Source organism: Anguilla rostrata, chromosome 1 (assembly GCF_018555375.3).
Source record: "Anguilla rostrata isolate EN2019 chromosome 1, ASM1855537v3, whole genome shotgun sequence".
NCBI classification, from domain to species: Eukaryota; Metazoa; Chordata; class Actinopteri; order Anguilliformes; family Anguillidae; genus Anguilla; species Anguilla rostrata.
The window spans coordinates 57,816,235-57,830,403 of NC_057933.1; the positions used below are offsets into that span (position 1 = coordinate 57,816,235).

At 40.0% G+C, this 14,169-nt stretch overlaps 1 protein-coding gene across 2 annotated transcripts in view; it reads right to left on the minus strand.

Moving 5' to 3' along the window:
* The window catches only part of cpne4a (copine IVa), a 79,988-nt gene that overhangs the window by 42,580 nt on the left and 23,239 nt on the right, over nucleotides 1–14,169 (minus strand). For both annotated transcript variants that reach the window (XM_064344691.1, XM_064344682.1), the window contains exons 3-4: nucleotides 2,377–2,556; nucleotides 280–351 (exon numbers count right to left, since the gene is read on the minus strand). In XM_064344691.1, coding sequence (XP_064200761.1) covers nucleotides 280–351; nucleotides 2,377–2,556 — 252 coding nt within the window. The remainder of the gene's footprint in view (nucleotides 1–279; nucleotides 352–2,376; nucleotides 2,557–14,169) is intronic.

The following is a 14,169-nucleotide window of genomic DNA, read 5'->3' on the forward strand; positions in this document are numbered from 1 at the left end:
CTGGGGACAGGCCAGAAAAAGGCTGTTTGGCAATTACTGCAAACTCAAGGATTAGGAGACATGGACACACTTGTTTGCTAAAGTGAAACAATATCAACAACTGCCGTTTAATAGTATTCTAATCTGAAAGGTACCTTTTTATACTTCTAAAAATTCTAACCTTGTACTAATCATCTCCAAAATGTCCTTCAAAGGTCAGCAACGAAACAGGCTTTCATGCTTTGTTTTTAAGCCACACAATAAAAAATCAAAGGAGGCACCTGGATAAAAGAGACTTACCATAATAGCAGCCTTCCCCACTGTGTTTCCCTGTTTCAGCAGACATTTAGAGAGTTTTCTCTGGGATATAATCTGTTTTCAGAGAGATAAGACAAAGACAAAACTCTCAGAACAGCATGGCAATTCCTTTCCATGCCTGTTGGATGAGGCTGGAGAAAATCAATAAAATTAGAAGCCCTAGAGTGCTCAAACTCAAATGAATACACAGAGGAAAGCTGTCCTCCGTCTCCTTCTTTCAGAATAAGGAGGCCGCTGAGAGCAAGGCCTGTTTCATGGCAGGAATCCCTGCACTGTGATCATGCAAATGTACTGCAGCTGTAATGTAAAATGTAATGTAATGGAACATACTGCAGACAGAATGAGCCACAAGAAAATAGTTTGAAAAGTAAAGATGAGCTGTAAAGAACAAGACTCTATAGATTAAATTTTAATCTCTTGGCATGGGCATACTTATTGTTCAGTCAGCACAACTCACTTATTTAGATTAAATATATTAATGAATTTGCATGGTAATTATTTTTGGTTTGGCGCTGAATCGATCTGCTTTAGTTACGTCAGTGCATGCAACAGCCTGCACTACTTATTAATCAGGGATCACAATACATAGCCCCTGCTAATCAGGAGGAGAAAGCTGGGGAGGTGGAGCCTGAGCACAATTCTGTGAGCTGCATGAAGCACAGCACGCAAAAAACAGTGCATGCAATCAGCAGCACCAGAGACACCTCACTGTCAGTTTAAAATCGACACTCTGTTAGGGATGTGGGCATGTGATAGGTTGAGTATGAGAACATGCAGTGATGTGTGTATGCAATTGGTTGAGTATGAGAACATGTAGAGATGTGTGTATGTGATTGGTTGAGTATGAGAACATGTAGAGCTGTGTGTATGCGATTGGTTGAGTATGAGAACATGTAGAGCTGTGTGTATGCGATTGGTTGAGTATGAGAACATGTAGAGATGCGTGTATGCGATTGGTTGATTATGAGTACATGTGGTTGCTGCGGCCGACAAATGGTCGGCTGCAGGAAGAGTGTCTGGATCGAACTTTCTGTTCTGTGCATTTTAAGTACATCACTCATTTATATGAATGTCACTACATACTGCAGAAAAACTTGCCCCATGAGAATAATAAAGTAAGTAATCCTGTATAAATACACAAGCTTTCCGCTTGCTAAAGTTATAATTTCACATGTTAAAGGTGTGCAGGGTGCAGGCAAGATGTAAAATGTGCTGACGTTTTTTTTAAAGCAAGACCTGCAGAACACAAGCACAGCCTGTGACTCCCACGGGATTCTAGACCACATAATCTAGGCCTCATCAATTCATTAGCTATCCCTTAATACCACTCCCACCCCTACCACCAACTCACTTTCAGTACTTTCATTTTTTTAAATTCTCCCATGGAAATGAAACAAGCAGAAACTAAAATGAATATGTAGCCCATATGGGTCGTTTCGCCCACAAGTTAGAATTCATTTAGTGAGAAACAGACCGCTTCAAGGCATGACTAAAACAAAATATTGGTATTCATAATATGGAGGGGTTTCCAGAGAATTCTTCACTGTGACGTTCCGGAGACTATCGGCCATCTGGTGAGAGCAGTTTTCAAAGCGCTCTCTGCCGCAAACAGGAGATAACAGAGGAAAGCCTCCTGTCTGGGGAAGGCTTTAGTATGTTAACCAGCTAAGCAGTCATCTCAGTTTCAACACCAGACAAAAACAGACACAACAAAGGGCAACTGTTTGAAAACAAGAAGAAAAAAAAACTCCAGGCAGTTTGGTTGTCACCTTTTAAATATTACAGGAATCATTTGTATGCTGTTGTGGTTTCACACACTTCTGACTCCTAAAACAGGTGCAAAGAAAAATATTTTCTCTGAAAATTAAAACAACCAAAACACAGACATGCTGCAAAGGACAACTGCTTGGTAGGTTTCTGCCAATGGCAATCCAACAGCAAGCGATGCAAATACAAGGCATCAATACCACCCCAATATGACGTAAATGATATAATGTAACAAACTAACAAAAATAAATAAATAAATAAATAAATAAATAACCCTGAAAATGCACTGCAGTTGTATCTTGTGGGACTCACTTGGCCTAGTGTGCACTCCATGGCTCCAAGGAAGTCAGCTTCCTTCAGTCCGTTGTGGTTGCTGCTGATGTGGTACAGCTCGTAGCGCAGACGCTGCACCTCCTCGAAGTAGAAGTCCACCGTAAAGACTTTGGAGAAGGTGGGGTTTATGCAGCTCCGGATCACCTCTGTTCTGTCCACCTGCAGTAATAATGAAGTCAACATGGAGGAGTTCAGCCCAACTCAGGGAGAAAACAAACAGTCACCACAAAAATAAATAAACCACATTATCTTGAAAGCTTGGAAACCTTTGGCATGAATAGTTACAAACAAACCCAGTTAATCAGGTACACTATGTCCTTTCACAAAGACCTCAATGAAAATGCACCAGCCTAACCTAAAAGACTTTAGTTCCTGCCACAGTGAATAAAGGTGATTTTATCCAACTTCTCCATTCACTAAAAAGATGAAACCTTCTGTGACATTTTTTTTCCAGATTTAAGCACCCTGGCGGAAGAATTTTTAAAAATAGTTTCTGTTGAGTCAGAACATGCATAGTCAGAGAAATACTCAAGAATATTTCAAGTATATGTATATTTTACAGAAACTAATCTGGCCTGATTTTGAGTCTGACTATTATCAATTTAAGATCAATGCCGTCTTCATAATTATTGCAGCAGACGTAAGTAACAGAGGGGAATTCTGAAAATAACATCAGCAATGCCTTTAATTCCACACAAATCATGAAGACATTTATTTCATCAGATGTCTGCGTGAATGTGTCGGTTGCTGTGTGTGTATACATGGTCCCTCTGACAGACCATAAGTAACTGTAGTCTTGGCTCTTATCTGGACTGCTATATTAAGCTTTACCCTGCTGGAGATTGCAGGCTATCACACCTGACAAACTGTCAGAAAGTAATAGAATTCCAGCAGAAAAAAACAGATGGCGGGAGATATTCTATCTTTGTCTGACACATATTTCTCTTCAGAAACACGCAATCAGAAAAAGAAAACAATGCGCTTTGCACCCAATGGGCTTTTTAAAAGTACTTTTTCATTGTTAACAAATAATTTCAAATCCTGAATCAGTAGCATAGACCACACAGGCATTCTGAGTATGTATCACTCTTTTTTGCACATAATACTTTCATTAGCAGACATTAGCACTTTATAATGCAGCTAAAAGCAGCTTGGTTGAGCTTTACAATAGCTGATATAGAGCTGATACACATTCATGTACATGGCATGTCTGAGGTAATGAACCCATGTGCAAGGATGGTAAGTCACTCTGTGTCAACTCTGTAAAAGCACATTTGCTTTTAACTGCATTTTAAAATGGTCTGCTAATGAAGGCACTATGTACAGAATACTTTGTGTTGCGTTTATTGTGCATCTGTTTTATGTCCTGTGCATCACGTAATAGTAACTGTATGATAATATAACTACTTGCAGAGTGTAAATGAACCCCTGAGCCATGTAAGAACAGTTATTGCTTAGTAAGTCTCTTTGTTTTAACAATATCTTCAGAGACGAGTTTAATTTGAACTTGTTGTCCAAACAGGTACACACCAGTGTTATACAGCATTACTAAAGATTTCACTGGAATTGAAGTCAATCAATCTCTTCTACTGTGTACCACAGTGTACATTCTCGCCCCGTTAACGATCATAACCTATCAAATGAACCACTGCTGGAAACTCCTGATTCAACCAAGAATTTCATTTGAATTGAATACGGCGTGTGGCGGAGTGGACGGTAATCCTCGCCAACCACAAGAAAGTCTAATGGCCCTATTTTCACAGTCAATGTGAAACTGTTAACGCCAGCCTTAACGCAAGGTGCTGGAAAATGAGGGCGTGTCCAACTCAATTTCAATAATTTCTTGGCTCCAGGTGATAGCAGAACTGTGGTGCAGTAATATCGGCTGGATCTATACAAATAAATTAACTGTGTGTGTGTGTGTGTGTTTGGGGGGTGTTCAAATTGCCCCCTTTCTTTCCTTTAAAAAACTGTTCACAGAATCACAGGCAACTGCTCATTTTGTCACAGCCCAAGAGCAACCGTGTTATGAGAGGCTCCGTTCTAAGCCTCTCTACAAACCATTATTTGTGACATCAAAAGAAAAAGTAAGACAGAACAGCATTCATTTTTTCTATATTTCTATTTGAATTTTAATATTCAAACAACATATATTCTCCATTTATGGGCCAATGCTAAAAACCACAATAAATGTTTCCCATGAACAACTTGACAGGGTAAACACTCCCAAGCTGGGCAAGAGCAGGGGGGCAGTTGGCAGAGATTCCGTCCACTCGGCCTCTCAATCACGCAGCCGCCCCTGCTGTTTCAACTTGACAGGCATCACAACTGTGACCTGTGAATTTACTATGGCTTTTATGTTTCCTTGCTGTCCATTTTTGTCTAATACCACTATTTAAATTAAATAAAAAGATTCATCACTTCAACTCATATTAATTTCAGGCATGCACTTGACATTCACTAGGGAAACATCTCCACAGCTAAGCGGTCCCTGTTCTCTTGTGCACTCTGTGCCATTTGAATCTCCATCGCAATCGGCTCTGGCTCTCTCTGAATACATTTCTAAAAAAATGTCCTCTTGAGGTCTATGTCACATCCACAGTGAATGGCAATGTTGTGAAGAACACAACACACCACAAAGAATGTATTGACATTCTGAGGGCTGTATTAGAGGTAATGTACCACCTGACTGATCCAAACATCTGAAGCGCATTTTTAACATTCCAAAGGTTTGCTCAATCATCGACCTAACCCTGCCAAATGTGCAATTAAAATCAATTTGGGGAAGTCCCCCTCAAATGCTATAAGAATGATAGCGCTGGCCAAGACAAGAGAGTCGTGGGTAGACCCTGGACAATTTCCAAACACCTGTGTCCCCCCCAGTTTGCATGACAAACAGCTTGAAAATTAATGGAGTGGACTCCCTTACAATTCACATAAATGATACCATGATCTGATGGTGCATGCAACTGAACTTGTATGCAGTCAAAAACACCCAAGACCCACCCCCGGGAACCCACATTTCTCAGAAAACTCCTGGAAGGAGATGCCCTGCCTGTGAATGCAACTCCTCATATGGCGTCCCATTATGTCCTTCATTTGACTGTAGTGACAGTCACAACAACTTAACAAGAACCAGTGCACCTACATGCATTGTTGGGTGTAGAGCCGGTCTCTGTGTTTGTTGTGTCTCTCATTCAAGTAGCATACATTAACACAGGTGCAATGCCTAATTAGCTGACATTGGACAGTACAACTGAACATAACTTGCATTACAAATAGTCAAATTGCAATAAACAAAATATTTCTTGCATCACTGTTATGTGTTCAGGCTTTACAAAAAAGCTGGAGTCAAAAAGTCTGAGTTGGTTTAAAAGCAGACACATTGTCGCATTTAAAACTTGCATAGCGCCAAATGTTTCTATTGACACAACATCCTATTGTGCAGCCCAACTCATGCTGATATAAACAGGTTCACTGCAGACCACACAACCAACAAACATGTGGCAGGCAAAAAATATTCTGTTTGGGCGACACAAAACTAGTAATTGCACTTGTGCCCAGGCACGTTTGCGCTTTCACCAAAACAGGGCCCTAAAACTCCATCAGTGCATATTGTTCTGGTCTTATTATTGCACTGCATTCTGTTGGTCAAAAGCAGACTGAAGTCATGTTTACAATTGCTCTCTCCCTCCAGGAAAGCCACCCAAAAAAATGAGCATTCCTCATCCGTGAATCCATTTTATCAGAAGCCTGGCTGGGGAAGCTGCTGCAGTGAGATAATCCAACAATCCGGGGCAGAATTTCGTCTGAGCTAGCAAACCCTCGATTTACAGCTCAGGGTGTCAACTTTCTTCATTACTCCCGCTTTGAGAAGCACATTCAGAGCTTCTCTCTGTTTTCCTAAAGCGGCTTATCCATAATCCACATGGCCCTACAGATAGGAGATTATGGGGAGATCTGTGTTTTCTCAGCATGCTTTTACATTTCATTGTTTGGTCTGTTTTGTGATTGATTAACACACTTCAGACAACAAACAAAATATTTGCATAAGAGGAAATTTATTATAATTTAATTAATCCTACAAAAACATTCGTTTTCCGAGGGTCAATATAATAGATCTTCAAGTGAAACTGTACAGAACTTGCTTCATGATGCAGATCTTGCATAGCTAGATGCTGGTGTTGATGGGATTTCCCAATGCCGGTGCTGGGTATTCTCAGCGTGTGTTTGTTGTGCACCATTCTTCTGTAAATTAGCCTCTTTCTCCACATAAAACTGGCCAAAACCAAAACTCCATTCATCACCTCTATGGCTAGGAAAATGCTCAGAGGGCTTGATGCCAAAGCTATTGCTATTGTGTTAGGCATGAACATTTGGAAGCAACAATTATTTCATTTTGGAGCGATTCCAGTGCTGGGGCCAGACATTCATATTCCGCACCAATGTATTAGTATTTTGTATGGTATTTCAGAGTGAAGTACTGCATTTTCAGGGTCAAAATACAATGCTTACAAAACTTTGCTTTGGCAAGTTCCTGAGTTTGTCAGAAGCAAAATTCACTGGCACAGATCTTCCAAAAGGAACACAGCATTTTAAATATCAGTGTGCAATATTTTCTGGAATCAATGTCACCCGTCACATGGGCGCAGACAATGGTGTGGTGTGTGGCGCGCTGGGGGTGGCTCATGATTGTTGGAATTTTTGGGGCCAAAGGCAAGCAGCGTGCAACAGAAAGTGCTTGGCGCACTTTGTCAGGTTATACTGAACATATTATCAGTGGGTGTGGTGCAGCTGCATTTGTTAATAGCCAATCAAACTCTTTTCATTCCCTTTAAGAGCCGTTCACAGGATGTGCTGCCAATTTCCACAGACTACTGCTGAAATGGACAATGATGATAATGATATACTTATCAGATGACAAGACATTCTTTTGCAGGAGGTACAGAGTTGGGCTGTCAGTTTTTCAAACATTGGAATGTTGATCCAGGATCGTATCCTACTTGCTTAAATCCCATCATGTGTACTACTACACACATATATAATAAAGAAAGAACTGGTTCCTAATGCCTCATTCCACATTAACTCTTGACTGTGCTAGGGACTAAAACACATTTTAAGTGAAGTTATTTTATCCAAATTATTACAAATTATTATATGATCATCTAATTGGTAAGGAAATGTTAGGAGATAGCAAGCGAATCCAACTGAAGAAAGAAGGTGGCAGGTGCTCATTCCAATGCTAAGGCTGAAAATCATCTTATAATTATTTTAGATACATTCTACAATCAATCAGTATCATGAAGTGGCTAACTATTTTTGACTCCACATACTGTACAGTAACCACATTGTTCCATGTTCTGTCTTGATAGTAAAATTTGTAAAATTTCAAAAAGCACAATTCAGGAGACTATGTACAGATATTGAATTTAGTTAATTTTGGAAGCTGCATTTCAAGTAGATTATTCTTGAAAAAAATGTAAATATATAGTTTTGCACCTTATTCAGTTACTTACACTATATCTGCCATTAAAAATATGCTCACTTCAGTGTTGGCTCTGCCTCAGTTCAAAGTCGTCCACCTCCTTTCCATCAGAAAGATCCCTTAATGGTTGGTAATCTGCTGCTCACATAGTTTAGCAGAGCATTTTATTTTGACATAGGTCAACGTCTTCTTGTCTCTGAAAAAATGCCAGTTTTAAACAGGAGGTGATGAAAGGAAAGGACAGGTGAAAAGGCAAGGAGAGGTGAAGGAAAGTGAAAATAAGTGGAGAAGGGAAGATAGCAGCACATCCAACTTTTGAGGTCACACATGAATGTGTGGTGCATAACAAATATTACAGAGTTTCCTCAGCAACAGTTACAGACTTTGGGGATGAGCAAATTGAAAAAAGGCTGCTAAACTACACATTAAAAATAAGGGGCACGGCATCTAACCAAATATAGTCACTATAGATTCCAGGTGATGAATGATATTAAAAAATGGTTTAACAATTTTTTCAGAGGACATGCGTGGCAGTACAGCCACTTCATGGACCAAGATCTTTCTTCTCTGTTAGCTACACCAATGTCCCCTTAAATGCTACCTTAATGTCCCACAAATAAAAAGCAATGGTATTTTTGTTAGTGTTAGAAAGGTTTTGTACATGAGATATTTATCTTATATTTACTACAAAGGTTTTAGTAATTCATTGTGATTGAAAGAGGCCAGAATTGCCATCCCACCACAGCTGCCATACACCACAAACAGTCCTGGGATCTCTGCTCCATTTTACACAGGTAAATGTTGAGAATGTGCATGCTCCCTCCCACGCAACCCTATGTCGACAGGTGCTGGGTATTTTTAGACAGGAAGGTTTGAAGATGCAGAGAATGCAATGCGAATCCCCAGGAGTCAGATAAGGTATTGCTTGGTTTCAACACACAGCCTTGTGGAACACGACATGTTCCAGCCCTATAGAGAAAGAAGCCTCAGAAGAGAAAAGACCGAAAGCTTAGAGCTCCTTAGCTTCCCTGACCTTTAACTGCTGATGCTATGATCTGCAAATACCGGCGCTAAGTAGCCACTCAAATACTGAGTAACTGAAATTCATCAAAGCTCATTTAACTACCCATTTCCTCATAACACCCTTTACTCTTTCTCTTTTTTCTTCCTCTAAATCTCAAGATTTCTTTATGTCTTTCTCTTCCCCCTAGTTCTAAGTACTTTGGTGAATTAAGATATTGCAACATACAGATGTGGAGGCACAAAGTGCAAAAGAACAAAGGAAGATTATGAAAGACAGGCCCCAAAGGTACCCTGGGCAGATATAACCAAAAACGGCAACAATGAAAATGGGTCTGTTTCCATGGATGGCCAAGAAGAGGAGACTAAGTGAACCACAGGCAGAGAACATTATTATAGTAAGTAAAACCATTCCACTATGCAACAAGTAAACTGAAAACTATTTACTGTATTACTGTAAACTACCTTATTTCACAGGATGCAATCAATCAGAAATTAATAATTCAGTTCATTTCCTAGGGCATACAATGAGCTCCATAATGTTTGGGAGAAAGACTTTTTTATTTCTTGATTTCGCTCTGTACTCCACAATTCCACAATGTATAAAACCTACCCTCATTTCCACATGGTGAAATCAAAGTGCACAAAAATATGCTTAAATATAAGCTGAGAATGAGCACTTTAACCACAGGTTAATTGTTTGATTACAAATCTGAAATTGTGGAATACATAACAAAATCAAGAAAAATATACAAAGACAGTGTTATCACGTCAAAGTTCAGATTTGCCCCCATTCATTGTTACATCTGATAAGTTCAGAAGTTTTACTATTATTTCAAAAGCAAGAATTCAAGCAAACCATGGTTCATCTGAATGTTGACTCAGCGCAGTGAGTGGGAATGGAGGAAAATTTACAGTGATAACAGTATGAGGGCAGAATATACAATACCTGCACTACAGACTATTATACAGAAAGAAATGAGTATCCACTTACATCAAAGTAAACAAGAAAAAATCTCTAAACAGACCTGTCTGAAATATTTTAAAAAATGTGTCTGAAATATGCGTCTGATTTATTTTTTCATTCTGTAACAGGTGGCTGTAGATGAGCTTTTAAAATGAATTACACTGCAGAAGGAGAGACAGTGTTTCTAGGGAGAGGGTTGGAGTGTGAAGGAAAGTGCAAGCTGACCCAATACCACCAGCATCTGGCCAAGCTGCTGATGAGCGTAAGTGCAAATTGGTTGCAACTGTTACAAACCGAGGCCAGTCCAAAAAGACAGAAGCTCAGGGAGTGACCTTGGGTGCCATCCATGGGGAATATGCTGGAGACAGAGTCCAGCTCCTGAAGGGTTACGATAAGTGAGGCTTAGTGGCATGTCTGATTGCCTGATGATGCATCAGACTCCTTAGCCAGCCCTTTCCATCGCGCACTTGAATGGGGATCAAATCTCACCTCTCTCAGTGGGCGGCCCAACTGCCGGCCTGTCTGCAGGATGCTCATGTCCAGACTGCTGACGGGTGTGTGTGGGGGTGGGGAGCAAGAGCCTCACAGTGAGGTCACAGTGAGGCATTAGTCAGGGCACTGCAGCATCACTCCATTTCGGGCATAAGGAGCAGCACACCAGCATGACAACACAAGGTAGTCTTACTTTTCCAGAACAACATAATTGTATAAGAATCTCTCACACCAGAGTTGTAAGTAAAACTGGAATATTACAAAATGAGTGGTGCCACAAAGTGAAAGGTTTGTCATCCCTGTTTTTTCTTCTTCTTAATTTTCAATGCAGAATTGTGTCTGTAAATCTGTTGCATTACAAAACATGTCCTGTCAACTGCACATGACCATATAGCCCAGCTGCTGGACTGTGCTATGAAAGAAAGAGACAGTGCTATATTGCTAATTACCACATGCAAAGCTAAGCCCCACCCCCCCCCCCCCACACACACACCTTGTCAAGCACTATCCCATCAGGTGGCCTAATCACGTGTCAGTGCCTGAATTTGCTATTTCTGTGTGCTTAAATGTGTTATGTGTGTGTTAAGTGTGTACAGTATATAAGTTGAATATATTAGCTTAAAACCCAACTTACCCAAGTAAAATTATATGCTGATCACATGGCATATTGTAATATCTATTCCCAATGCATTTAATTAGGTACTGTAAGAGGTACTACAAAGATTTACAGTGAAGCCCAAAGAGTGCTCATTAATTTGTCCTGCCTATATAGTGCCTCACTCTCTTCTCTCGATGGAGGAACTATCTCTGTTGTTTTTCATTGTACAATTACATTCCTCAAAGATATTTCATATGCCAGCACCTGCTCATTAGCAAGCCAAAGTAAAAATGGAATGTCCCTGGGTAATTAACACTGACTCATCGCTCCAACCTGGATTACAGGCCAGAGGTGCAGTGAAGCGGTGGCATGATTACAGCATTCATTCAACATCATTTTAGTTTGCGGTACGTCAGCCTTGTCTCAACATTTCCAATTCAATATTTCTCAACATTTCTTTTGTTTTTGAGCATTTGAGCTGAGACCCAGAGATCTGAAAGCATTTCTGATAAGCAGACGACAGTAATATGTTAAGCTCATCTACCCTGACGGTGCAAGTGCATCGGCAAGGCTGCCTGACATGGTCCAGACATTTTTAAACAAAAAAGGAAATCAACAATTAAAATTGTACATGTTTGCCTTCGATACAACTACAAAAATTTAGTAAGGGTGCTTAAATTAATCTTGCAAGCAACACAATACAGCATCAGGCGACTCCAAGTTACAGCAATTTCAGGCCTGAGTCTGAATCTTTCAAACCTAATTTTGTTACGGGGGCCTGATTTCAGTCAAACTTAAATGCCCCCGCTTATTTGTACAAGTTTTATAAAATACTTGATCAATTGCCTTGTCTAAGGTGTCCAAATTATTCAGGTAATATATGAAATCTGTAAAACATTATATTTCACCCATATTTGCTCCCAGAAAGAAATCATTTGACAAAACAAGCCAATTAGATTAGGCCCCAGATTTGATGTAGATCTAAGTCCAATCAAAGCAGCTGATCATCTCTGACCTCACTGGGAATTCTTAAACAATTGTTGCAGGTGCACCCGTTGAGATTCATGGATCAGTCACATAATCTTAACAAATACATGTTTGACAAGTTTGAGGATGTCTGATTTACAACTGTGGTTGAAGTGTTGTGATTATGTTGTCTTCTGTGTTTCCTTTGGTTCCATAGAGTGTTGGTGTAGTCTGGGCGTGATTGTTTGAGTGCATGCCAGTCTACAGGTTGTTCCCTGATTGGTTGGACCACTAGAGACAGGCTGTGAGGTTTCGGTAGCTTATTGGCTCACCAATGAGAGCTCACAATTTAAATCTGGTGTCAGTTGACCTGTGGGAAGAGAAGCTGATTCCTTTCTTCACAATCCCCAAACTACCATAGAGGAATATTCAGAGATATGGTAGAGGTGAGTTGCAATTTATGTTTATTTCATTTCCCCTTGTTTTTAGGAGATGGGTAAGAATGGTGTACTTACTTCAGTTCCTTTACTTTTGCTAGAATATTTAGATCCTGCTCCTAGAGTTTTTTTGTTGTTGTTATTTTGGCTATGTCCTGGATTCTCCCAGCCAGGGGTATAGCAGGATAATTGCTTTGATGGGGCATTTTCAATTCTTTCAGCTACAATTATAATCAGCTACAATAGTAAGAGCTTGGATGTAAGATCTCTATGCGCTTTACAGCTCTCTAGCTAACTAGCCTGGTGCTTATCATATGGACATATGGACACTTTCTGCAGGGCCCTTCATTCTCGAACGAGCTCCTGTTTGTCCTCGGTGCCTTCAACTTGGGGGACTCAAATAAGTATGGTAGGGTTGCCACGCATCCTTTATAATACAGAATGGCCCCATATTGAAGAATAAACTGTTGCAATCCTTACTGAATCAGTGCAGGATGCAATTTGTTCTGTATTTTCCAACACAAAATTACATACACATACATACACAGTCTTTCACAATAGCGAGAAAAACATAATCATGAATAAAATCGACCCAGATTCCCATGCAATAGTTGAGAAACGCAGAAACAAAGTGGTAGCAGGCAATGATGCGAGCACTGCTTCACTGTGAGTGTGTGTGTGCGTATTTGTCTGTGTGTGCCAGAGGCATGAATGTCATCAGCTGTTGTTGTTTATAATTACACAGTAAATTCTCAGACATGTCTATCCAAATTTTCTGACAGAGGGGTTGGGGGGGGGGGGGCGCATTCCTTATTTTCAGCATTGAAGATGACAACCCTATTGTATGATGTAATCTGTTCTGAACAACTTCTGGACACCATGTTCACTGAACATGGTGTCCAGAAGTGAACTGTGTTTGTAAATTCAGAACTCTCATGTATTTCTAAGTCAAGCTGAGGACAAGGGTTGGTTGAGTGCATCACTGAAGCACTTTGTCTAGCTGAATGGAGAAGCCTACCTGAAAGCCAGCTCTGGAGAGGGGAGAAACACACATTTATCTCCTCACTGTTCTCATACCAGTAGAGATGGTTTTAGTATAAAGCACTCAGCACAGCAAGCTTACTGCACAAGTGAAGCCTGAAGCTTGTCATAGTAAAGTAACACATTGCACTGTAAAGTATTGCACTGAGGCCGACCTACATGCAGTAACATCAGCCTTGTTTTATAAGCCCATATTTCTAGAGAACCATTTAAAATTGAGAATGTGTATGAATCTGTATTTCTCTCTGTGGTCTCAGTTCTCATATTTGAATACAGGACTGTAAAATCTTTAAAGGAGACCAAACATGACCTCCAAAAATAAATAAATACAAATGAAAACACCATCTAGATCCGAATGATTTAACTATGACTTCAGGATGCTATTTTCAAGCCTCTTCAATTTATGCACCAAACTGCAGAGTTTGATTTAATAGCTTTTGTACTGAGCAGCTTAATGGCAGAAATCTGCTTCAGACAATACTCACAGGGAAACAAGATATTTAAACGGCTCAGCTCCGTACATGTAATTACACGGTACAAAGGCTTCGAGAATTATGATTATGTTTTATAGCAGGAGAACTCAAAGCACTAGTTACTCGTCACCACCTGGTAAGATGCAAATGTGTATGAATAAAGTGGATTATAGCCACATGAGGCAAGCTTGCAAGAAATGTCTGGGCAAAAATCTGCAGAGAAGCCCACACAGGTTATGAATATGCTCCTCATTATGAATTAATGATTAAAACAGAACTAAAAAATGCAAATG